Here is a 23,877-nt window from a genome sequence, read left to right as displayed (position 1 = left end):
GACAAAAAGAAAATAGTCGGCCGGACGCGGTGGCTCACGCCTGTAATCCCAGCACTGTGGGAGGCCGAGGCGGGCGGATCACCTGAGGTCAGGAGTTCGAGACCAGCCTGGCCAACACGGTGAAACCCTGTCTCTACTAAAAATACAAAAATTAGCCAGCCATGGTGGCTCGTGCCTGTAATCCCAGCTACTCGGGAGGCTGAGGCAGGACAATTGCTCGAAACCAAAGGTGGAAGTTGCAGTGAGCTGAGATCGCGCCACTGCTCTCCAGCCTGGGCGACAGAGTGAGACTCCGTCTCAAAAAAAAAAAGCAAATAATTGAGCTGCTCTCAGTGACCATGTATGGTCCAGTCATCCACCCCTCGCCCAGTCGTTCGTCCGCCTTTTGGCTCCACGATGTTTTGCAGCCTGTTTCTGTCTCCTGCCTGTGGTCTACCTTGGGGAGGCCCCAGTCCTCATGTGCCCCTGGTGGTCTTCTCAGCCTGGCCCTTCACAAGCTCCCTCTGTCTCCCTGCTTCAGGTGATCAGACATCCCCCAGGTACATGCTCCCCTGGGCCCATGGAAGGCACCTGTCTGCCGGGACCAGAGGGTGAGCAGTCAGGTGTCCCATCCACCAACGTCCCAGGGGCTGGCCCCTCCACCCTGGCGCTAATCTCATCAGGAAATAGCAGAGTCCACATTTCCCAGGAGTTATAAATAGCCAGCGCAGTTTCGGGCAGCAGCGTTCCTCTGGAAAATGTACCCTGTCCCTCTCCCTCCCCCTCCCTCCTCTGTGTTTAAATGATATCCTGAAATAGACTTGGTTTCTGGAGGCTGATGGACTCCTGGGAGACAGAGCATCGTTGTCAGGGCACCATGGGGCCAGGCAGGCCTCTCTGAGTGGATACCAGGGCCACACCTGCAGCAGGCACCGGGAAGATGGCAGGGCTTGAGGGTCTTGCAGCTTAGGAAAGTGCCCCTGGCCCAGGCCTGGCCTCAGAAGGGGCTGGAGTGTGTGAGACAGCAGCAAGTTTTGCCTGGGAGGCTGCAGAGGGGCAGCTCTTAGTGGAGCAGGAAGGCAGAGAGGACCCAAAGTTTCCCACCATGACCTGGGGCCCTCCGAGAAGGCTCTCTGCAGAAGGCGGGGCGAGAACTGGGCCTTAGCATCAGGAGTTGCAGTCCTGGGTCAGATTGTCCCAGGAGAACACAGGGGTGGACCTGGCAGCTGGAGCGGAAGTGATGGGCACGAGGCAGCGGGAGGGCTGTACTGGGGGTGTCCTCCCAGCACCTAGGTCTGCCCACCGGGTCGGGACACACACCAGGAGGCCCGATGTCGCCTTTCTGAGGAAGCCGCAGTTACAGCAGCTGCCGGTCAGGGACTTCACACATTCTGCAGTTTCAGCAGAGAGGGTGCTGGGGGCCTTGATTTTGAACCCCAGCTCTCACTTCCTAGGTGTGCACTGGGTAAATTCCTCGCTCTCGTTAAGCCGCAGTGTCCTCATGTGTGAGATGGGAGCAGCTATGAGCGCTTAAACCGCTTATGTCTGCTATCATGATGATGAACGCAGATGCTGTGTGTAGAGGATTCATCAGTGTCAGACTTGCGGGAAGGGCTCAAGATGTCCGTTGCTCTCACTCTTTTCCATAACAACCCTGTGAGGCAGGTGCGGACGCCTCCATGAGGAAATTGAAGTTCACGGAGGTGAAAGGCCTTGCCCAAGTGCGCACGGTTGAATGGGAGACTCAGATCAGCCTGCCTCCGAATCCTGCCCATTCCCCCCCCACCAGGCTGTGTCCAGGTCCCCCTGAAATGTGGGGAGGGACCATTGGCTCAGCTTCCTGCAGGAGGTGCTCTGGGTGAATCTGACCAGGGGCTGTGGAATTGGCCTGAAGCTTATGCTGATGTGTGGAGAGACCTGCCTCAAGAAGGGGTGGTCTCAAAACATCACACTGTGCCCCATAAATACGTACAACTGCAATGTGTCAATTAAAAAATAAGGGCCCTGCCAGGCGTGGTGGCTCACGCCTATAATCCCAGCACTTTGGGAGGCTGAGGCAGGCAGATACGAGGTCAGGAGATCGAGACCATCCTGGCTAACACAGTGAAAACCCATCTCTATTAAAATACAAAAAATTAGCCAGGTGTGGTGGTGGGCGCCTGTAGTCCTGCCACTAGCTACTCGGGAGGCTGAGGCAGGAGAATGGCGTGAACCCGGGAGGCAGAGCTTGCAGTGGGCTGAGATCGAGCTACTGCACTCTAGCCTGGGCGACAGAGCGAGGCTCCATCTCAAAAAAATAAAAAAAATAAGGGCCTGCACAGTGGTGCATGCCTGTAATGCCAGCTCTTCAGGAGGCCGAGGCAGGAGGATCACTCAAGCTCAGGGCAACACAGCAGCCTGGATGGCACAGTGAGACCCTGTCTCTAGAAAAATAAATACAGGCCGGGCGTGTTGGCTCATGCCTGTCATCCCAGCACTTTGGGAGGCCAAGGTGGGCAGATCACCTGAGGTCAGGAGTTCAAGACCAGCCTGGGCAACATGGTGAAACCCCGTCTCTACTAAAAATACAAAAATTGGCCAGGCATGGTGGCTCACACTTGTAATCCCAGCACTTTGGGAGGCCAAGGTGGTTGGGTCATTTGAGGTCAGGAGTTTGAGACCAGCCCGGCCAACATGGTGAAACCCTGTCTTTACTAAAAATACAAAAATTAGCTGGGTGTGGTGGTGTGCACCTGTAGTCCCAGCTACTTGGGAGGCTGAGGCAGAAGAATCGGTTGAACCTGGGAGACAGGGTGCAGTGAGCCGAGATCGCGCCATTGCACTCCAGCCTGGGCAACAAGAGCGAAACTCTGTCTCAAAAAAAAAAAAAAAAAAAGAGGTCATGGCCGCTCCAGAATGTTTCTCCCAAGGGTAGCATCTCAGTCGACAAAGAGCATTTGATTCCTCCACCCTGTGCGGCCACTGCTGGGGGACAAAACTGGGGACAGACCCAGGCCCCGCCCCATGTCCAGACGAGATGAAGGAACTACGAGGGACAGCCTGTGTGATCCAGGAGGGTTTGCAAAGAACAAAAGCAGCTTAGAGGGGAGAGAGGTTTCGGGAAAGTGAGGCCAGAGTTGTGGCTTCCTTTGAGACCCTGTAGGACCCTTGCCTCCAGCCGGGCTGGTGATGGCCTCACGCTTCCCGTGTGTGAAGAGGTGTTCGGAGCAGTGGTTCTCCCTGAGGGGCACTTGGTTCTGTGTACACAACTGACTTTTTCTGTCTCCTGTTCTGGGTTCCATCTCTTCTCTGGGCAGGGAACAGCCAAAGACAGGGCCTGGGCCACGGCTGGCCCCAAATGCGGGGCCCAGGGCGAACCCAGTGCAGACCGAGACCCCGTCGGAGGCTTGGGTACCACCTGTCCCCGGCCGGTGTGTGGGTGATAGAAGATGTGGGAAGGACCTACATCGAGCTGCAGGAAGCCCAAGGCTGACCCAGATCCAGTTTCCCTTCCGTGATGGCAGTGGCCTGTTATAGCAACAGTGTTCAAACCGTGGCACGCACACCTCAGAGTGCACAGAGACGTTCTGAGGGCGACGTGGGCAGGAGAGTAGAGAGTTTTCAGGAAATCAGTTTGCAGATCCTCAGCTGCCATAGGTGCTGTTGCCAGAAAGCCATCTGCCTGAGAGCCAGCATCTCGCCATCCTGTCCTCTGCAGAGGAGAGGCCCGAGGCTGGCTGTGGGGGCTTGGCCCGGGGTGTGCAGACCTCCTGGGTGGGGAACAGAGGGGCTTTTAGAAATGTTGGGGTAGGGGCCAGGCACGGTGGGTCATTCCTGTAATCCGAGCACGTTGGGAGGCCGAGACGGGCAGATCGTCTGAGGTCAGGAGCTTGAGACCAGCCTGGCCAACATGGTGAAACCCCATCTCCACTACAAATAAAAAATTAGAGCTGGGTGTGGTGGCGGGCACCTGTAATCCCAGCTACTTGGGAGGCTGAGGCAGGAGAATCGCTTGAACCCGGGAGGTGGAGCTTGCAGTGAGCCGAGATCATGCCACTGCACTCCAGCCTGGGCGACAGAGCGAGACTCCATCTCACAAAACAAAGAAACGTTGGGGTCAGTGTTCAGAAAGTAAAAGACTCTAGTAGCCACTTAGAACCTTTCAAAAGCCAGGTGGTATCCAGTTCTTTGCCTTCCACAAAACTGATGGAGGACTCAATTTTCCAACTGAGAGATCATTTCAAGTAATTTTCAGTAATAGGTATATATGCGATTTAAGGCGGATAGCATGGAGAGAGGTTAAAGAATGGTGTAACATGGCTGTAATAAAACTCTTTTCGACCTCATCTTCTTCTTTATGGGAACAAAATGTTTCATTGTTCACATCTTTTTTGTTCATTTTAGAGACATGGTCCTACGTTGCCCAGGCTGGTCTCGAACTCCTGGCCTCAAGTGATCCTGTGGCTGGGAGCCACCGCACCTGCACATCTTTTACAACAAAACCAGAAACATGAACAGGATTGATGCTGAACCTCGTTTCACTCTAGCAAAAAATAATATCGTATAGATACGCAAACTAAAACAAAAAATGTTCCGCCCATTTCACTGAGAGAGAATTACACCAAAAAGTTACTCTGCTACTTAATATTTATCAAGATGTATAATGAGGCCGGGCGCGGTGGCTCACGCCTGTAATCCCATCACTTTGGGAGGCTGAGGCGGGCGGATCACCTGAGGTCAGGAGTTCGAGATCAGCCTGACCAACATGGAGAAACCCCATCTCTACTAAAAATACAAAAAATTAGCCAGGTGTGATGGTGCGTGCCTGTAATTCCAGCTACTCAGGAGGCTGAGGCAGAAGAATCGCTTGAACTCGGGAGGCGGAGGTTGCGGTGAGACAAGATTGTGCCATTGCACTCCAGTCTGGGCAATAAGAGCGAAACTCTGTCTCAAAAAAATACATAAATAAAATGTATAATGTGTCGGCTTACTTTTTTTTTTTTTTTTTTTGAGACAGAGTCTTACTCTGTCGCCCAGACTGGAGTGCAGTGGTGTGATCTTGGCTCACTGCAACCTCTGCCTCCTGGGTTCAAGCGATTCTCCTTTCTCAGCCTCCCAAGTGGTAGCTTGGACTGCAGGCGCCCGCCACCCCACCTGGCTAATTTTTATACTTTTAGCAGAGACAGGGTTTTGTCATGTTGGCCAGGCTGGTCTCAAACTCCTGACCTCAGGTGATTCACCCGCCTCAGCCTCCCAAAGTGCTGGGATTACAGGCGTGAGCCACTGTGCCTGGCCACCTTTTTGATTGTGTACTGCCAATCATGGTACTAACTAATCCTGAATATATTTTGAATATTTGGAGCCTTGTGGTCTCTGGAAATTTTTGTTTTCAATGTATACAGATTTTTTTGTGGAAGCAAAATATAACGGTGAATAAAGGACTTGAAAATATAAAAATATAAACTAGGACAACATTCTTTAGGAGAAATGGAATAGAAACAAATTCAAGGAGAGAAGATCCAGGAGCTCTGTGAGGGAAAGAAGAGCTTGTTCGTGTAGTTTTTTTTTTTTTTTTTGAGACAGAGTCTCGCTCTGTTGCCCAGGCTGGAGTGCAGTGGCGCGATCTCGGCTCACTGCAAGCTCCGCCTCCCAGGTTCACGCCATTCTCCTGCCTCAGCCTCCCGAGTAGCTGGGACTACAGGTGCCCGCCACCACGCCTGGCTAAATTTTTTGTATTTTTAGTGGAGACAGGATTTCACCGTGTTAGCCAGGATGGTCTCGATCTCCTGAACTCGTGATCCGCCCGCCTCGGCCTCCCCAAGTGCTGGGATAACAGGCGTGAGCCGCCGCGCCCGGCCATTCGTGCAGGTTTTAAATGGATGAGTGCGGGTATCACGTCGCTGGGGTATTTAGATCCCACTGAATCCATGGGAAGGAATGATGTCACACTTTTATTTTAGGATGGCAATATTGACATGATTCTGGAAATCATACTCTTTGCAACTATTTAAACTTGGAAATGTTCAGATGTTGACTTAAGAATGTGCCAGGGAGCACATAGTTGCTCAGAATTAGTTCGCAGGTGCACAGGCAGACGGGCTTGAAGGCCCTCGAGTTACAGAAACAGAACGTGCAACAGTCCTGTGTGAGGGGTGCCTCTGACCTCCCCTGGGGTGTGCACCTCCCTGGGCTCCAGCCCGAGCCTGGGGACTTCCCCTGTGGAGGATTTGCTTATTTGGGAGCCAATGGCTTGACCCAAGTTTTCTCCCTGAATCTTCCCAGCAATCCCAGGGAGGCAGGTTCTGTTGCAGATGGAAAAACTGAGGCTTAGTGAGTTTAAAACTTTGCCGGGATTCAAACCTAGACAGCCTCCTGAGCGCGGGCTCCTGACTCTTCAACACGTGGATGGGCCGGTTCCCTCGTAATAGGCTTGAGCGCCTCCTAATCAGGTGCTTACCTTTTGTGAGCCTCAGTTTTCTGCATCTGTGAAATGGAGTAATAATACCCATGTCCCAGGCTGGCAGCCAGGAGTGAATAAGGTCTCACGGGCAGGAGTGCCTAACAGGGTGTGCCCTGCCTTCCTCACGGCGGCCACAGGGGCCTGGGGGCTAGGGCCCCCCGAAGGGTTGATTTCCAGGTAAACATCAGCTTATCCCAGCTGCTCACTTCTGCCTCCCTGACTGCGTAGCTGGCTCTGAGCAGTGCTGACCCACGGGGAGATCTCTGGCTTGGCCCCCGAGCTGGTACCTCTCTCACCCACATTCTCTCTCTGCAGCTGGACCCACAAACTGTGGAGACCAAGAACTGGCACACGGACGTGATTGAGATGAATGGGGTGAGCCGGGGATGGGAACGATCAGTGGGGTGAGCCGGGAGGTGGAACGTGCGTGCAGCAGGTGGGCAGCCCGGCCCTCTGGCTGCTCCTGGGGCTGCTGTGCTGCCTCGACCTCCCCACAGCCCAGCCCCCTCTCCCCTCACCCTGCCCACTGCTGTCCTGCAGGTGTTGTGTTGAGGGAGCCCTGGGTGTGAGCTAGGCCTCGTTTGCAGTCTTGGGGAGGGGACCCCTGTGTTTTGGGGGCATTCCTCGGGCACTCACACCCTGGGGAATCTGTACCTGCCTCACCCCCCAACCAGATCAAAGTGGAATTTTCCATGAAATTCACCAGCCGAGATATGAGCCTGAAGAGGACGCCGTCCAAAAAGCAGACCGGCGTCTTCGGTGTGAAGATCAGCGTCGTGACTAAGTAGGTGCTGCCTCCGGTCTCCCAGTCCTGGCGTCGGTGCCCCGGGTCCCCGCCAGCCTGGGCCCCCCAGCCCTCCCCGCCTGTGCCCATCCCGGCACCTGATCAGTCACCCCCAGCTCAGCGGCAGCAGACGGCCAGCGTGGAGCCAGAGTGGCCGCGGAGGCGCTCACACGACGCTTTAGAAGCACGTGAGCCAGCACTTAAACGCTGGAAGGTCTCTTGTGAGATCCCAGATCGTCTGCACCTCGTAATAAGCGGGAAGCTGTGTCAGCCGGGGGCCTGCGTTTGGGCTCGGCACCAACGGGGACTGGCTGCCCCTCGGGAAAGGGCACGTGTCCCCCAGTTCACCACCACCCCGGCCCCTTGTCTCAGGCCTGACCCACCTCCTCGTGTGGGCTGCCTGCTGGGCCTCCTACAAGCGTCTGAATCTGGGGGACGTTCTTTCCCTAGAGTCTCGGCCTTACCTTCCCAAGTTCCCAAGGCTTCTGCCCACGTCCTTCGCTGCCCCTTCCGCAGGCAGGCCTGGGGTGGGCTGGCCGGGGTGCGGTGCGGTGGCCTTTTTCTCTGCCCTTTTCTTGCCCTGTCCCCACCCCGCCCCAGCTCTCCATCCCAAATGCTAGAAGCTCTCCAGGGTGTGGGTGTGCTGGGTGGTGGGTTGCTATGGGAGAGCTGTTGTGGTGCCGCCCTCCACCCATCCTCACGCCCCACCCCAGGCGGGAGCGCTCCAAGGTGCCCTACATCGTCCGGCAGTGCGTGGAGGAGGTGGAGAAGAGAGGCATCGAGGAGGTTGGCATCTACCGGATCTCGGGCGTGGCCACGGACATCCAGGCGCTCAAGGCCGTCTTCGATGCCAGTGAGTCTGGGAGGCCCAGCCGGGGCGGGTGTGGCTGTGTCCGAGCAGGCTGGTGGGATGGACAGGAGAGCTGGGGGGAACCAGGAGCCTCCCTGGAGAGGAGGCTTGGTCTGCTTCAGAGTCCCTGTGGCAAGTGCTTTCTCTGCATTTTTTCACGTAATCCCCTCCCCTCGAATCTCTTGTCCGTTGCTGCAGGTAAGGAACTGCAGAAACTCAGAAGGGCCAAGTCGCTTGCCCAGGATGACCCAACTTGTAGGTTTTGGTTCTGGACTTAAACTCAGATCTGACTCCAGAGTCTGCATGGCTGGCTTTCTTGCTAGTTCCTGGGTGCCTGGTGAGCCATAGGGAAAGAGCTTTGAGCCTGCACCTGCTGTCTCCGGGGCCCCCAGTCCCCTCTGGGGCAGTGCTGCCTCTGCGTAAAGCCCACCGTGGTGAGGCCTGACCTTTCTGGTTTCTCATCCCTGCTCCTGCTGGTTCAGGCTGCAGCAGCCACATACCCAACTGTCAAGAAACCTGGGCTGGCCAGGCAGGGATGAATCCGTGGGGAGCCTGGAGTGGAGGACGGGGTGGGGCCTGGGAACTTGCCGGCGTTGGCTCCTCTGTGCAGCCTAGCAGCTGAGGCTTTGTCAGAACATGCTTTTACGTGTGAAAAGTGTGCAATGCCTTCCAGAGAGGGCCTTAGCGATGGGGAGGTTCCAGTCGGAAGGAAGCTGCGGGCCACACGGTAGGAATGTGGCTCTGAACTCTGGGTGATGGATTTCACTCCCCAAACACCCTTTCCCAAGCAGCCACAGCAGATGGCCCCCAGGCTGTCTCTCCCTGTTCCCCCAGCCCCGACCCACAGAGCCGAGTCACAGACACCTGTGGGCACTCTCTACGTCCCGCTCTTCCGGGGGAGACCAGAACCAGAGATGGAGTGGGTGGGGGGTGTGTCAGGATGGGTCGGGGTGGAGCAGGGCCGCCGGCCCGGCTAAGGCTGCCTGACCTCGGCCCCACCCCCTGCAGATAACAAGGACATCCTGCTGATGCTGAGTGACATGGACATCAACGCCATCGCCGGGACGCTCAAGCTCTACTTCCGGGAACTGCCCGAGCCGCTCCTCACGGACCGACTCTACCCAGCCTTCATGGAGGGCATCGGTGAGGCCCTGAGGGCTCCTAGGGCTGGGCTGGGCCAGACTGAGCCAGGACTCCCTGCCCGGAGAAGTAACCAGCAGGAGAAATATCTGTGGCTTCCTTTGCTGGCTGACCTTCCCAGTGCACTGGGGCCTGTGGCTGAGGGGCCCGAGGGTGAGGTGTGGCCTGCTAGGACCTGGTGCAGACACTAGGCCCTTTCTCGCCTGCCTCTTGCCCCTGATGTCCGCATGGGCAGCCCCTTCTGCTTCCTGTTTGGACGTTGGCCTCTTGCTTGGAAGCTCGAGCATCCAGGGAAGACTGCCCTGAGGTGAGTGGCCAGAAGCCAGCATCCCAGAGCCAAGGAGGAGGCTGGTTCAAGCCAGAGGGCACTCGAGACGGGTGGTGCTGAGCCAGCGGGACCACACACCGTCCCGTCACCTCTGCTGAGGGCCCCGGCCAGCAGGCCTTCCGCCTCCACCCGCCTGGGCCAAATCCAGCCCCAAGGCATCCCTTCAGCCTTCTCTGCTTCTGGGGCAGACCGGAGCTTCAGCCCCCCCATGGAAGGCTGCTCGCACCCACACGCCAGCAGCAGAGAGGGTGGAGAAAGAGAATCCACCACTGGCAGGATATGTCCCTACTGGCTTAACCTTAGCCACACAGACCAGGGGTGTCCTGTTTCGAGACGGGGGATGCCCCAGCGCCCAAGGCCCATGCGTTCAGCTGCAGGAAGGGGGTCTGCTCCCACCAGCCAGCCTCCTGGCTGAGTTACCAGTCGTGGTGGGGCCTCCTGGAGGAAGCAGCTGCTGACAGCCCACCCAGACACCAGGCCCTCCCCTGTGGAGTCTGCTCCCCAAAGGCCTGGAAGCCTGGGGTCTCCTGCAGGGGCCCACAGCCTCACGACCACAGGGGCTCTGGCGGGGAGCCCCAGGAGCCGAACGCCGCACTGGCCCTTCTCTCCCACAGCCCTGTCAGACCCTGCTGCCAAGGAAAACTGCATGATGCACCTGCTCCGCTCCCTGCCCGACCCCAACCTCATCACCTTCCTCTTCCTGCTGGAACACTTGAAAAGGTAACGGGGAGTGGCCCCAACCCCACCTCCTCAGTCCGTCCTCGTGGGCGCTGGCCTCCATCGGGCTGTCTGTGGGGAGTGAGAGTTTGCTTTCCAAGTTCTTGCACTCATGTTTTTCTGTTTTGAGAAATATTTGGGTCCCGTAACCAGTAGTAACCTCACATATTCACCACAAAATGCTCAGAATGGCAGGGTGAGAGTCCAGGACTACAGGCAGGTTTTATCATCATGGGTCCCGATCTACCAGTGGTTCATTGAGTCAATTCAGCCTTCTATAAATGAAATGGAGAACAGATAGTATTAGACGGTAGGCAGGTTTTATAATCAGTGGGTCCCAACCTACTGGTGGTTCATTCAACCAATGTAGCCATTTCTAGATGCAGTGGGAATGGACAGCAGTGGAGAGTAGACAGCACTGGGGGGTGGTGGACAGCAGTGGGGGGTGGACAGCAGTGGGGATGGACAGCAGTGGGGGGTGGACAGCAGTGGGGGGTGGACAGCAGTGGGGGTGGACAGCAGTGCGGGGGTGGACAGCAGTGGGGAGGTGGACAGCAGTGGTGGGTGGACAGCAATGGGGAATGGACAGCAGTGGGGGGTGGACAGCAGTGGGGGGTGGACAGCAGTGGGGGGTGGACAGCAGTGGGGATGGACAGCAGTGGGGGGTGGACAGCAGTGGGGGTGGACAGCAGTGGGGGATGGACAGCAGTGGGGGGTGGACAGCAGTGGGGGGTGGACAGCAGTGGGGGGTGGACAGCAGTGGGGGTGGACAGCAGTGGGGGATGGACAGCAGTGGGGGGTGGACAGCAGTGGGGGGTGGACAGCAGTGGGGGTGGACAGCAGTGGGGGTGGACAGCAGTGCGGGGGTGGACAGCAGTGGGGGGTGGACAGCAGTGGGGGGTGGACAGCAGTGGGGAATGGACAGCAGTGGGGATGGACAGCAGTGGGGATGGACAGCAGTGGGGGGTGGACAGCAGTGGGGGGTGGACAGCAGTGGGGGGTGGACAGCAGTGGGGGGTGGACAGCAGTGGGGATGGACAGCAGTGGGGGGTGGACAGCAGTGGGGGATGGACAGCAGTGGGGGATGGACAGCAGTGGGAGTGGACAGCAGTGGGGGTGGACAGCAGTGCGGGGGTGGACAGCAGTGGGGAGTGGACAGCAGTGGTGGGTGGACAGCAGTGGGGAATGGACAGCAGTGGGGATGGACAGCAGTGGGGATGGACAGCAGTGGGGGGTGGACAGCAGTGGGGATGGACAGCAGTGGGGATGGACAGCAGTGGGGGATGGACAGCAGTGGGGATGGACAGCAGTGGGGGATGGACAGCAGTGGGGGGTGGACAGCAGGAGGATACACTGCAAGCCTCGAGTGCAGGTCAGTTACATGGAGGCATGTGGACTGTGTCACAACGTGGGTTGTATTGTGGCCATAGTCAAAAAAGGTGAAACCCACTGGTCTTGGCCCACACCTCACTTGACATAGGGAAACTGAGTCCCCACACCAGGCGGAGACTTGCTTGGGTTAGTAGCAGATCTGTCCTTAGAGCCCTCAACGTGCAGATCCTAAATTCAGACCCTTCTTGCCTTCCCACCACCCTTTTTAGTCAGGTCCAACCAAGAGTGGCTAAAGTTGGTTGTACCTGTAGCAAGGTTCAGAGGTCCTCAGGCTTGCAGCGGGAGGCAGTCCCTGGGTGTCCCTTAAACCCACCTGCACACCAGGACCAGGGAGCCCCCTCAGACCGCTCTGTGGAACAGTTCTTCCCTGAGCTCAGCCCCAGCTCAGGGCCAGGCCCCCAGCTGCAGCTCTGCCAGGCCAGGCTCGGGAGAGCCAGCGGAGACCTGGACGCGCCCGGGGCTGGTGTCTTGTTTTTCCCATCATGAAACATTTTTCCTCTGGTTTGGCCAGGACCAGAGCCCCAACCAATTCCGAAAGCGTTTGGCAAGCCTTGTGGGGAGGAGTGGGAAGGGAAAATTCATTCGGCTCCCACCCTGGGAACTGGGCACAGTCTGTTCCCACATCTGGGCCCCTGGCTGGACCGTGTGCGCACGTGTGGTGAGGGGCTGGCCCCGCTGCACAGCTGCCTGTTGGCATCACAGTGTTTGTTTGCCTGTTTCCAAAGCAGGCGCAGCCACAGCTCCTGCCTGGAGGGTGAGAATGATGGTATTGAAAGGGTGAGAGGCACTGCTTAGGGTGGGTGGGTCTCAGCACAGAAACTTTTTTTGAGACTGAAGGAGAACCAGAGGCCCTCTGATATGTTTGCTGACCCTGGGCCTGCCTGGACACCAGCCCTGATGGCAGCTCCTGCTGTTGTCCCAGGGAAGCATTGCAGAGCATCTGGCCTGTTGAGTAAGAGAAGCAGGGGAGGATCCGGAGGGAGGACAACCCTGGGTCTCATGAGGCAGATGGAGAGGCATAGGAGGCAGCCTTGGGTCCTACGAGGCAGACCCTTCCGGAGAGGCACAAGAGGAAGCCCTGGGTCCCATGAGGCCGACCTTTCCGGACAGGCACAGGGGGACAGTCCCCGGGCTCATCTGGAAGTAGGGTTGCTCCTGCCCCAGCACAGCTGGCAGAGCCCCAGGTCTAGCTAGTGACTCCTGCTGGGTTCCAGGCCCTGCCTACCTTTCTCCTCTGCCCCATCCACCTTAACTCTTCTTTTGGGCCACTTAGCACATGAATAAGCAACAGAGCAGTAGGTCCTGGAGGCAGCTACCTGGATTCAAATCCCAGCTCTACCACTTAATGACTGTGTGACCTTGGGCAAGTCACTTAACCCCTCCGTACTTCAGTTTCTTCGTCTACACAGTGGGGGTGACAATAATCATATTTACCTCAAAGGACTGCAGCGAGTGTGAGTTGTTACAGGGAAAGTTTTTAGAACAGCATTTGCTCTCAGGCAAGGAAGCTGGAGTTGGCATCTGTGGGCTCCCTGGCTCTGGCAGTTCACCATCAGTCCAGGGGGACCCAGCAGCTGGAGATGTTAGCACAGAACACTGGCACATGGCTGGGGCCCTGCTCTCCTGGATGAGTCCCCTTCCCCCGGGGGAGGTCCCCACTCCTAGGAGACGGAGACAAGGTGACCCCTTCCAGGAGTCCTTCAGGAGCTCCTACGGCGAAGGCCAAGGGTCCTGGAGCTCCGAGTGGCTGCTGAGGAAGGGCTTCTTTCTTCCCCATCTTCTTCTTCTTAGGGTTGCCGAGAAGGAGCCCATCAACAAAATGTCACTTCACAACCTGGCTACCGTGTTTGGACCCACGTTACTGAGACCCTCAGAAGTGGAGAGCAAAGCACACCTCACCTCGGCTGCGGACATCTGGTCCCATGACGTCATGGCACAGGTACCCCGGCACTGCCCGGGCCCGTGGCTGGCGGAGGGTGAGACCAGCCCCTTAGGAGGAGAGAGAACAGCTCAGAGTCCCGCCTCGTCCCTTGTGGGAAGCTGAGGGCTGCAGACACTTCTGCCCCTCCCAGGCCAAAACAAACGTGTGAGCCTAGACCAGGGCCCAGAGATGCTGGCTGCATTCTCAGGAGGGCCTCGGTCTCAGAAAGCAAGCCCAGGGGTGGGGAGATGCTGGAACCTTGTCCTCACACGTGGAAGCTCTGAGGTTGCTTCCAAGGGCAGGAGGCTTCCCTGGGATTCCTGCAAGACCCAGAGTAGGGGCCAGACTGTGGCCGCCTCAGGACAGAGCAGAAGCTTATGGCCAGGTTGGGGAAGTGGCCCTAGGCCCCCCACCCTCTGCCCTGTAGCGCCTTCCACGGCTGCAGAAAGGCAAACACACCTGGGCTCCCCAGGAAGGGGAGGTGGGCGGAGCCAGTCTAGGGAGTGGGAGGGGCAACACGGGCTGGAGCCAGCAAGGACCACGTCGTCTTCTCGCACGTCGACGGCGAGGCCAAGGACAGGGAGCCCAGCCTCCGCCTTCCTGTCTCCCACAGGTCCAGGTCCTCCTCTACTACCTGCAGCACCCCCCCATTTCCTTCGCAGAACTCAAGCGGAACACACTGTACTTCTCCACCGACGTGTAGCCCGAGGCAGGGCGGTTGCGGGGGGGTGGTGGAGACAGCCCCTCCAACCCGGGGTCCAACTCAGACTTGAAAGACTGCAATAGAAAACTCCCAAACCCAGCACTCCAGACTCGAGGGAAGCCAGCTTCCAAGAACTGGAATGCGTACGTCTTTTGTGCCACCTTGTACAAAGCCGGCTGCCCAGCCCCAGCCTCACCACCGCACCCACCTCCTGCCCTCCATACCTCTAGTTGTGTCTGATGCTCCGTGCTGTTCGGGAATTGTTTTATGTACACTTGTCATGCAGAAAAGGTAGTGACCGGCCCGGCGTGGGCACAGACAGCCCGCTTTGTTCTTTCATTTCCTCCAGCACTTTCTTTCCTCCTGAGTCCAGCCCAAGGCCTTTTATTTTGCGCTGTGTAACCGCTGCCAGCTTCTCTCTTGGCCCTGCTCCCAGATGGCGGTCTCCTGGCAGCCCCCGCTCAGTCTTCCTCCACCCGCTCTTCCTTCCCAGCCTGCCTGCATGCGTGTGCACCCTCGGTCTTCGCTGCATCACCTTGAAAGCTCTGAAGAGGCCCCGGGTTGCCGGGGCAGCGGCGGCCCGTTTGATGCTGCCGTTTGCCGCTGCCGGCCCCTCCTCAGCCTCCGCCTTTGGGAGCACACCTGCTTTGCCTTGCTGCCTGTGCAAATGTTGGACAAGGAGACACACTCACACTCGTCCCCAGCTTAGCACAGAGCTGGAGTGCCCATTTCTGGAATTTTCCATTTGGGAATCTCCACTTCTGGGGTTTACCTGTTCGGCCTCCTGCCTATCAGTGAGGCATCTCTGACTGTTTCTTCTACTGCTTTTCAGTTCCTTTCCCTGCTGTTCTATTTCCTTTGAGTGTAAAGACTCACAAGTGACCTGCTATTGAGATAGCCAGAGGGTCAGCAGAGAACGGGGGAGGAGGCAGGCTGCTGAGGAAACACCACGGGCTGAACGGGGGAGGAACGCACACATCACGCTGGGTGTCCCGGGTCATGGGTGGGGCAGCTCAGCTCTTAGGAGCGAGTTGTGGGGGCTTTTCAAGAGGGGCCAGGCTTCCTGGAGGGTGACTGATGTGGCCGAAGCAGGTGTCCAGGCAGGCAGGCTGCAGCCAGGAGCTCCCTGGCACCGCAGGACCTCGTGGTACTCTTGCCTTAGATTTTACACACTCTCCACAGCCAAGCACTGCCACGGTCCTCCAGGACCTGGGAAGCAAAGGCACAGGCCCACAGTGGTCAGCCATTGTGGTGCCACCCCAGCTTCTGGACGCAGCCTTTTGGGTAAACACTGGGAACTCCAGAAGTTGCGGGGAGAGTGGGGAATCAGACAGCCGCCTCTAGGGGCTGGGTTCTGCTGGGGCCTCCTTGGTGCTGTAGGCACCCGCCAGGGAGCAGGGACCCGACTTGAAGACTCATTGCCCAGTACTAGGAAGGAGTGAGGTGTGTTCCCACCGTACACTTTCCCACATGAGCTGCGGCTGCCAGCCTCGGGCCATCAGCCTAGGAGAGCAGACGCAGCTCCAGGGGCTCGACTTATAGCCAGTTACAGCTCCCTGGGTGTTCTATGTGGCAGAGTGTCGTTTCTGGGCCCTCAGGGCTGGGGAGCTCAGTTCCCACTGCTTGTGCTTGGGGCTGAGTCTTAAAGAAGGGTTTGCTGGCCCTAAGGCTGCAGCGCTTGCTCAGTAAGAGGCAGAGCCCTTTTTGATCCTGTTTACTCCTGTTGTCTTGGGCAGAACAGTAAATATTCTGTGCACGGAGGAAAGACATGCCCAAGAGGAAGGAAGTACTGACCATCAGCTGCCTGTGAGCAGCTTAGCAGGGAGCCCTTGCTCCCTGGGACAGGCGGTGAACTTGAGTCTAAAGATCCAGCGCCTGGCCCTTCCTAAGGTCCCTGCCTGGCATCTGAGTGTCGGTGTGTGGCACAGAAGGCTCCTGCTTGCTTCCAAAGCAATGGACAGGAAGGGGCAGAGTGAGTCATGGCTCAGACTGGGCACCTTCGCATCTCAGCCTCAGGGAGCCCCACGGCCCCAAGCTTGCTGAGGCAACGTGAGAACAGGCTACGGGAAGGCTGCAAAAGCTGAGAAATGCAAAGGCTCATATTTATAAATCCCACCCCCAGAGTGGGGAGGGTCAGGTGCCAGACCTGGACTGAACTGCACTAAGGAAACACCCAGCAGGGTCTCCTGTGAGCTGGGGACCGTGCAGCCCGGGACCTCCAGTCACTGCGCCCGGCAGGAGTCAGGAGCCAGGGACTGTGCAGCCCGGGACCTCCAGTCACTGCGCCCGGCAGGAGTCAGGAGCCAGGGACTGTGCAGCCCGGGACCTCCAGTCACTGCGCCCGGCAGGAGTCAGGAGCCAGGGACTGTGCAGCCCGGGACCTCCAGTCACTGTGCCCGGCAGGAGTCAGGAGCCAGGGACTGTGCAGCCCGGGACCTCCAGTCACTGTGCCCGGCAGGAGTCAGGAGCCAGGGACTGTGCAGCCCGGGACCTCCAGTCACTATGCCCGGCAGGAGTCAGGCTAAGGGTTCTGTGAGCAGGGACTGTGCAGCCTGGAACCTCCAGTCACTGTGCCCAGCAGGGTGGGCTGTGCCCGGCAGGAGTCAGGCTAAGAAACCCCAGGTCTGCCTGTCCTTGCTGGGCAATGGCTGATGGCTGCCAGTTTCTGCTGATACACAGGTAGGATGGGACCCTTCATGAATATCTGACTTTAATAAGTTGGTAAGGATATATTTTTTTGTCTATGTTCTGTTTCAACTTATGTAGATTATTATAAATCGATGTAAACCACGTGAAAGGAAAATGTTAATAAAAAATGCAAAGCCCCAACATTTGCACAAAACTCAGCCCTGTGGTGTGGATGTTTGTGTTCGCAGTGGTCCAGGGAAGCCACCAATGTCAATATTTAACTCTTCCAGCTGCATCCAGATGTGAGTTTCCAGGAATCTGTTTACCTAGTTCACTCCCCTTGAGCCTCCCTGTGGCCCACGGGGGCTGGGGCAGAGCTGCAGGGATGTGGGCTCGAGCCCTCTCCTTGCTCTTCACAAAGGCCTCCGGATCAGCCAGCATCCAGGCTGCTTCTGGCTCGCCTTTGCCATGTGCTGCTACAGTACAAATGTCCCACCCGGGATCTGGCCATCAGCATGCCTTGTAAGTGGCATGAAGTTGTCCGCTGAAGAGGAAGCATCTTCTTTTATGTAAACGCTTCTCTACGTTTTCCTTCAAAGTGGCACATCTTTGAGGCAGCCTTTTGGTCTAATCTGCTTGTCAGAGAAGCTGGGTCTCCGAGGGCCCACCCTCCCTTTGAGAGAGCCAGTGGCGTGAATATCGGCTCCCACCAGCCGAAGCAACTGGACACTGAGTTTATTCTGAAGATCAGGAACAGATGTCTCTGAAAACTGCTGTTTGGTTTATGAGCTCATACTGGCTCCCCAGCCATCGAAAACAGGAAACTATTCATCTCTCGAGTGAATAGGCAGCGTGGACAATGCCTGGCTCACTGAACTGATGGCTACTGACAGCCTTGGTGCTCATCTTTTCCAAGGCCGTTGTGAGGGCAGCTTCTCTTGTATTTGGTCCCATGTGCTAGACTGAAAGATGGAAGATCCCAGGCATCCTAGGACTTTGACAGGTACCAGGGAGGAGTGTCTGCCCTTGCTTCAGAGTGCTTGTAGGTGTCCTGTATTTAGGGACAGCAGAGGAAACAATTTGTTCTGAGCTCTAGGGAATGCTCCAACTGGCCTAGCAGTGATGAAGCCTCCTAGCTGTGAGACTGGGAGGGGCGTTATATAGAATTCACCGTAAAAGGACGTGAGCCCTGAGCAGGAACTCACATTCATTCCAAGGAAACGGCAAACATGGCCCAAGGAAGGTGTTACCAGCTGGGTTTGACATCATCACTCATGTACAAACACTCGGGCCTCCAGGCCATGTAAGCTGAATCTGAACTCTGGTTAAGAGTGTGTGGGCCAGAAGACAGGGCAGATGAGGAAGAAGGCAAAAAAAGGGTAGAGGAATTACCGTATTATAGGAAAAAGGAGACTCATTACCACTGGCTGAAGGTGCCCAGAATTGTGTGGCCCCCGCCAAGCTACCTGCCTGTGCCCCACCCAAGAGCAAAGGCCTGACTCCATTAGTGTCATCTCCCCCACAAAGCACCAGGGTAAAGCAGCACCAGTGCTGAAGCCCAATTGTAGACGGCTTTTTTTTTTTTTTTTTTTAATATCCATGGCACACAGCTAGGCCAAGAAAAATACCACAAGGTCAAGTGGAAAACACGACATGTTAAAACACTTCCTTGACCCCGGAGAACGAGGATGGTGGTGCACGGCCCCTCAGCGACATCTGATCTTGGCCAGTAGCTGCTGTGACCGAGTCACCAAGATGACCACAGCAGGACCCTTCATGTGTGGCCTCGAGCTCGGCCTGGTCCAGCAGTCATGTCGTGAAACTAGTGTGTGCCTCTCGGCCAGCACAGGACTGGTCCAGCGGTCACGTCGTGAAGCCAGTGTGTGCCTCTCGGCTGGCACAGGAGGGTTTTTCTAGAAGGGGCCCATCGAGTTCATGGATGGGATTTCACTGCATCCCAGGAAAAGGCTGGGCTGGGCTTCTTGAGGCAGGCCCTGGCAGATGTAATGATCTTGGTGAAGATGACATAGTCTTCTAACAACCCTGCCTCAGCGCCCCCATGCCCAGCCTCCCTGGGAGCTTTCTCATTCTTTCCCTTCAGATGTTATCTTTGGGCCACCCGGCACTATTTTTGGAATAGGGAATTTGAAAATAAAATACAAATAAACCAACCTTTTGAACTGTAAGGTGTGTGGCAGTGGGGGAGGGGGGTGTATTTTTTTAAAAAAAACAAGGATGGCAGAACACAAAACAAGTGAGATAATTGGTTGGACGGCATCAGTCCGCCTTGCCCTGCCCTGGTATTCGAGACAGATAGTTGCATGGAGTTCCAAGGTAGAACAGCTTCCTGAGTGCCTGTAGAGACACTGTCACCTCTGTGCCCGCAACACCAAACAACCTAGAGGGCCAGCTGTGGTCAGGCCTGAAGCTTTGTGGAGCTGAATTCCTATATGTCAACATCCTGTCTCCCGATCTGCTCTGAGAGAATCTGGCACGGGACGTCCTCTGTGAAGGCTGGCTGGAGTCCAGGAGCAGCAAAGTGTGCCTGCCTCGAAGGCTGGAGGCAGAGAAGCCAGGCAGCTCCCTCAGAATACCAACGACATGAGGGAAAACGGATGCCTTCAGGCCCTGAACCAAGGCCCTGGTGTGGTACAGAAACTGTCCTCCAGAGAGCAGCCCGGATCCGGGGCTGGCATCGTCCTTCCCCACAGGCAATTACTCTCACCGGAGGTAATAATCAATCGCAGCAGAGAAAGCAGCAAAACCTCCACAACCAATGGCCCCAGCCTTTAAGCCAGCTGTCAAACAAACAGAAAGAACATGACCTGTGGTGACAGCTGCTGGGTCACGAGGCACTCACGGAAAGTTTGCACACCCTCAGTGTCATGAAATGAGCTTAAGCACTGTAAGTCATTCAAACGATCATAGCTCTGGAAGACATCAATGAAGCAGTGTATATGATCTAATCCAGTGCGCTTTATCTAACTACATTTGTTTAGCTTTTCTCCTTCAAAGGGTATTTCTAGTCTTAGGGAAACAGCCCCTCGCAGGCAGGAAACTGGCTGAGAGAAGCAGCCCTCGGAATGAAACGAAAGCATATGGCCTTGACCCTGATTTGTTTATGATTTGTACATTCCTGGGAAGGTGATCAAAGCAGTCCTGGAGACAGCAGAGGTTCTCAAAGAGGCCCTGGCGTAGCTGAGCAATGGGACGACCGGTGGAGAAGTCACTCCATCATCATAAATGGTGCTTGAGGAGCAAAACCAGGTTTCATGACAGCAAATCATCCTGTCTCTCAGAAGATGAGAAAACCGGCTTTTTGCTCTGGGTAAGTCAGGGCAGGACAGATGGAAAGTGGCCCAGTGATAAAACACTGCAGCTTCTAGGAAAGTCAAGTCACCAAGGCCTTCCACCACGCTCCAAATGGACATGCCAACGGGGAGAAGAGGCAGCAAATTGTTTTTTTTTCTTTTTTTTTTTTGCAGCTGATAATCTAATATTTCTAGAATATCTGTACTTAGCATTCAATGGGTAGAAATCAGAATCCCCAAGGGCAGAAAGATACTACTGTTACAATTTATATCTAAAATTAAAACAGACAATTGTCTAGAATTATTGAGAAAAATGTTGGCCACACGTGGTGGCTCATGCCTGTAATCCCAGCACTTTGGGAGGCCGAGGCAGGCAGATCACGAGGTCAGGAGTTCGAGACCAGGTGAAATCGGTCTCTACTAAAAAAATACAAAAAAAAATTAGCCGAGCATGGTGGTGGGCGCCTGTAATCCCAGCTACCTGGGAAGCTGAGGCAGGGGAATCACTTGAACCCAGGAGGTGGAGTTGCAGTGAGCTGACATCGTGCCACTGCACTCCAGCCTGGGCGACAGAGTGAGATTCGGTCTCTTTAAAAAAAAAAAAAAAAGTTGTTACAACGGACGGGGGTGCTACTTGCATCTCGTAGGGAGGGGCCAGGGATACTGCTCAACATCTTAGAATGCACAAAACAGACCCAATCCCGGCAAAGATTCATCTGGTCGAAAATGTCAATAGTACCAACGATGGGAAACCCTAATCTAGATCCTAGCAAGTTTCCAAAACCGAGTTAACACAGAAACAAACATGATTTATTCGTCAGAGGGAAGAAGATCAAGTGTCCCTGGAACACTCGTGTGTTTGGAAATGATAACCTCAGCACGTTGTCCAAGGCCACAAAGAAAAAGCATTCGAGAGCCGTTTACTAACCTCTGAAACCAATGGCTCCTCCAGTGACGCAGCCACTAATGACACTGTTCTTCCAATCCGATTTTCCCCGGTACTGTGGGTGGAGAAGTACACGTTAAAGCCAAAGAAACAAGCCAAGACAGACCATTAAGGAGAAATACGCAGGGTCGCTAGTTAGCTCATTCAGTCCCTACCCAAAGGAAACCTAATCTTTCTCAAAAATAGAGTTCCTAAGTATACAGTGTATATATATATATATAGTATGTGTTCATAGATGCTTCCTGCAGGTGGCACCAGAGTGCTGAAACCAAGTCCAGCATTTGAAATATAATCAAAATTTCTTCAAGGGGCTCTCCAATAAGTCTCGTTTAAAATCATTAGCTAACTTCTAGCCTACAAAAGGTAAAAAATAATGCAAGCCCGTACTGTAAACACACAAAAAGTCTGCCACAGGGACTATTTTATGGAAGTTCAACCTAGAACGTATCTGATGCTTCCGATCTGCTTTCTAGAAACTTTCAAATGACTTTTAAAGGGCAATTTCTCTTTAAAAGTAATGAAATGGTAGCCCCAGCAAGGATTTCTCAGAAGGCAGAGACACTTACAGATTCTACCAAACACTCAGTACAAGAAAACATGGCTCCCACAATGGCAAAATTTTTGGCATAGGACATTCCTCTCTGCCCCATGTCTTTCAGAACTTCTTTTGCAGTCGGTGTACGGTAAGGATCCTTAGGGTCAAAGCCCACGTTGGTATCGATGCCAGCGGTAAACACCCCAAATGCACCTCCTAAGACAAATCCTAGAAGCAAACACAGAGATGAAGGTGTCTTTGGCATGTTTTCTGGATTACTGTATTGGGATCATCCTGGAAGGGACCATACTTTTGGATGACCACTGGTGCAGAGGACACCCCCCTCTTGCCACTCAAACTCTCCACTTGCCTGGTGGAGAGTTTTGCACAATCCAGGGTCTATGTTACTGACGACATCTTCTCCGTCTCCTCTAGGATTTCTTCCTTTCATTCCCTAACATTTCTCAAGATTCCATCGTTAACCCACTATTCTCTCTACACTCTCTCATATGTAAACCAGCCACCCTCAAGTTCAGCTATCAACTTTGCAAATCACTCTTGGCCACTGTGACATTCACAGTAATGCTTTACTGAGCACCACCTGCCAGATACGCCACAGCCTCATTCATTCTTCAGAATAATCCAGTGAGACAGATGCTATTAGCCTCTCCTTTCTATAAACTGAGGCTCAGAGAGGTTAAGCAGCTTCTCCCAAGGCCACACAGCTACCTAACGGCAAATCCCACATTGCTGCCACATCTGACCTTCCTGAGCCGGCTGGACGTGTCCAGATGGATGCCCTCTCATGACCTCATGGTCAATATGAGTTTAATAAAATCACGGGCACCTCCCCTCCAACTTAAGGGAAAAACAGAAGGACAAGTGCAGACTTCGTCTCTCCTTGCTCGGGGCTGTCTAGTCACAGTGGTCTTTCAGTTTTTCAAACCTCAAACAACCGCTGCCCTAGAGTCGTCTGCATGTGCATTTCCATATCTCTGCATCCTTCCTCTGCAGTGTTCCTGTTCAACATTCTTCTCCACATAGTATAATACAGGCCCCATGAAGACCAGGCTCTTGTCTCTTTCACCTGGCACGTGATAGTTGCTTAGGAACAATTTGTTGAAAGAATGATTTAAGAGAATGAGCGAATTTAAGGGAATGAACGGATGAATGAAGTCACCCATGTAATAACATTTTTTTTTTTTTTTTGAGATGGAGTCTCGCTCTGTCGCCCAGGCTGGAGTGCAGTGGCGCGATCTCGGCTCACTGCAAGCTCCGTCTCCTGGGTTCAAGCGATTCTCCTGCCTCAACCTCCCGAATAGCTGGGACTACAGGCACCGCCACCACGTCCGGCTAATTTTTTGTATTTTGAGTAGAGACGGGGTTTCACCGTGTTAGCCAGGATGTCATGTAATAACTTTTAGGCCCCAACCACAGCACCGATTCTCTGACCCAATTTTCATCAGGAAAGCTGACCTGAGGGGGCAGGAGAGGTGACGCCCGATTCACGGAACGAGGCGGGGGTGTGGTCAAGGTCAAGGCCCGCAGTCCCTCGCCTCCCAGGCGCGTGGTCTTCTCGGCAGAGATCCCCACTGCCGTCCAGGCCCTCAGTCTCCCAAGGGTCCCACTCGCCCGGCCTCACCTCCCACGCAGGCCAGCGCAGCCTTGAAAGCGCAGCTTTCCATCACCTTCTCCATCATCTTCTGCTCCTCACTCTTGGCTGGACTTGGGATCCCACCCAGGCTCCCAGGCTCCAGGAGCCGGGGCTGACGCTTGTCACCCACCAGGTACTGCAGGAGAAGGCTGTACTGCAGCGGAGCTTCGGCGGAACCCGCTGCCTCAGGGGCCGAACCCCCGGCATTAGGGGCGGCCGCCGCCATGACAGTCGCTGCCCAAGCAACCCTCGCGTCCTTCTCCCCGCAGCAGATTCGACAAGCGTCACGTTGCGGGCCCTGAGACTAGCCACTGTACTGCAACGGCAGATTCGCCGCAGGAGGAAGCCGCGGCCACAACGCTCGTCGTGCGCACAACCAGCGAGACCGCTATCATGTTTCCAAAAAGAAAGCCTCTTGTGAAAATGGAATTGGGCTTGGACAGCCTTCCCCATGTCACAGACAAAAGAGATTCAGATTCACCACAAAGTGCCCTCACGGTCGGGGCTGCGGCGCGGTGAGTACCGGGATTTGTAGTTCCAATCCGACATC

General features: G+C 55.4%; 2 protein-coding genes across 11 annotated transcripts in view; one reads left to right on the top strand and one right to left on the bottom strand.

Moving 5' to 3' along the window:
• The window catches only part of ABR (ABR activator of RhoGEF and GTPase), a 228,738-nt gene extending 211,639 nt beyond the window's left edge, over nt 1-17,099 (top strand). For 8 of the 9 annotated variants that reach the window (XM_054535343.2, XM_024235376.3, XM_063718371.1 and 5 more), the window contains 7 exons: nt 6,734-6,793; nt 7,093-7,202; nt 7,916-8,055; nt 9,061-9,195; nt 10,135-10,240; nt 13,421-13,568; nt 14,164-17,099. In XM_054535343.2, the coding sequence (XP_054391318.2) occupies nt 6,734-6,793; nt 7,093-7,202; nt 7,916-8,055; nt 9,061-9,195; nt 10,135-10,240; nt 13,421-13,568; nt 14,164-14,253 (789 nt within the window). In that variant the 3' untranslated portion in view covers nt 14,254-17,099. Of the gene's footprint in view, nt 1-4,362; nt 4,943-6,733; nt 6,794-7,092; nt 7,203-7,915; nt 8,056-9,060; nt 9,196-10,134; nt 10,241-13,420; nt 13,569-14,163 lie in introns of those variants that run through there. The other variant, XM_054535344.2, reaches the window with a different exon arrangement.
• On the bottom strand, nt 16,947-23,877 carry TIMM22 (translocase of inner mitochondrial membrane 22). 2 transcript variants are annotated; one of them, XM_024235380.3, is made up of 4 exons: nt 23,316-23,877; nt 21,705-21,901; nt 21,121-21,193; nt 16,947-19,679 (listed from the first exon to the last, which is right to left on the bottom strand). In XM_024235380.3, the coding sequence occupies exons 1-4, from the start codon at nt 23,551-23,553 to the stop codon at nt 19,603-19,605; spliced, it is 585 nt and encodes a 194-aa protein (XP_024091148.3). In that variant the 5' UTR covers nt 23,554-23,877; the 3' UTR covers nt 16,947-19,602. The 2 variants fall into 2 exon arrangements, with proteins under 2 accessions (XP_024091148.3, XP_054391324.1); XM_054535349.2 differs by having other exon boundaries at nt 16,947-17,932; nt 23,316-23,590.

Source organism: Pongo abelii, chromosome 19 (genome assembly GCF_028885655.2).
Source record: "Pongo abelii isolate AG06213 chromosome 19, NHGRI_mPonAbe1-v2.0_pri, whole genome shotgun sequence".
Taxonomy (NCBI): domain Eukaryota; kingdom Metazoa; phylum Chordata; class Mammalia; order Primates; family Hominidae; genus Pongo; species Pongo abelii.
The sequence above is the reverse complement of the archived record's forward strand: the minus strand, read 5'-3'. Positions and strand labels throughout refer to the sequence as shown.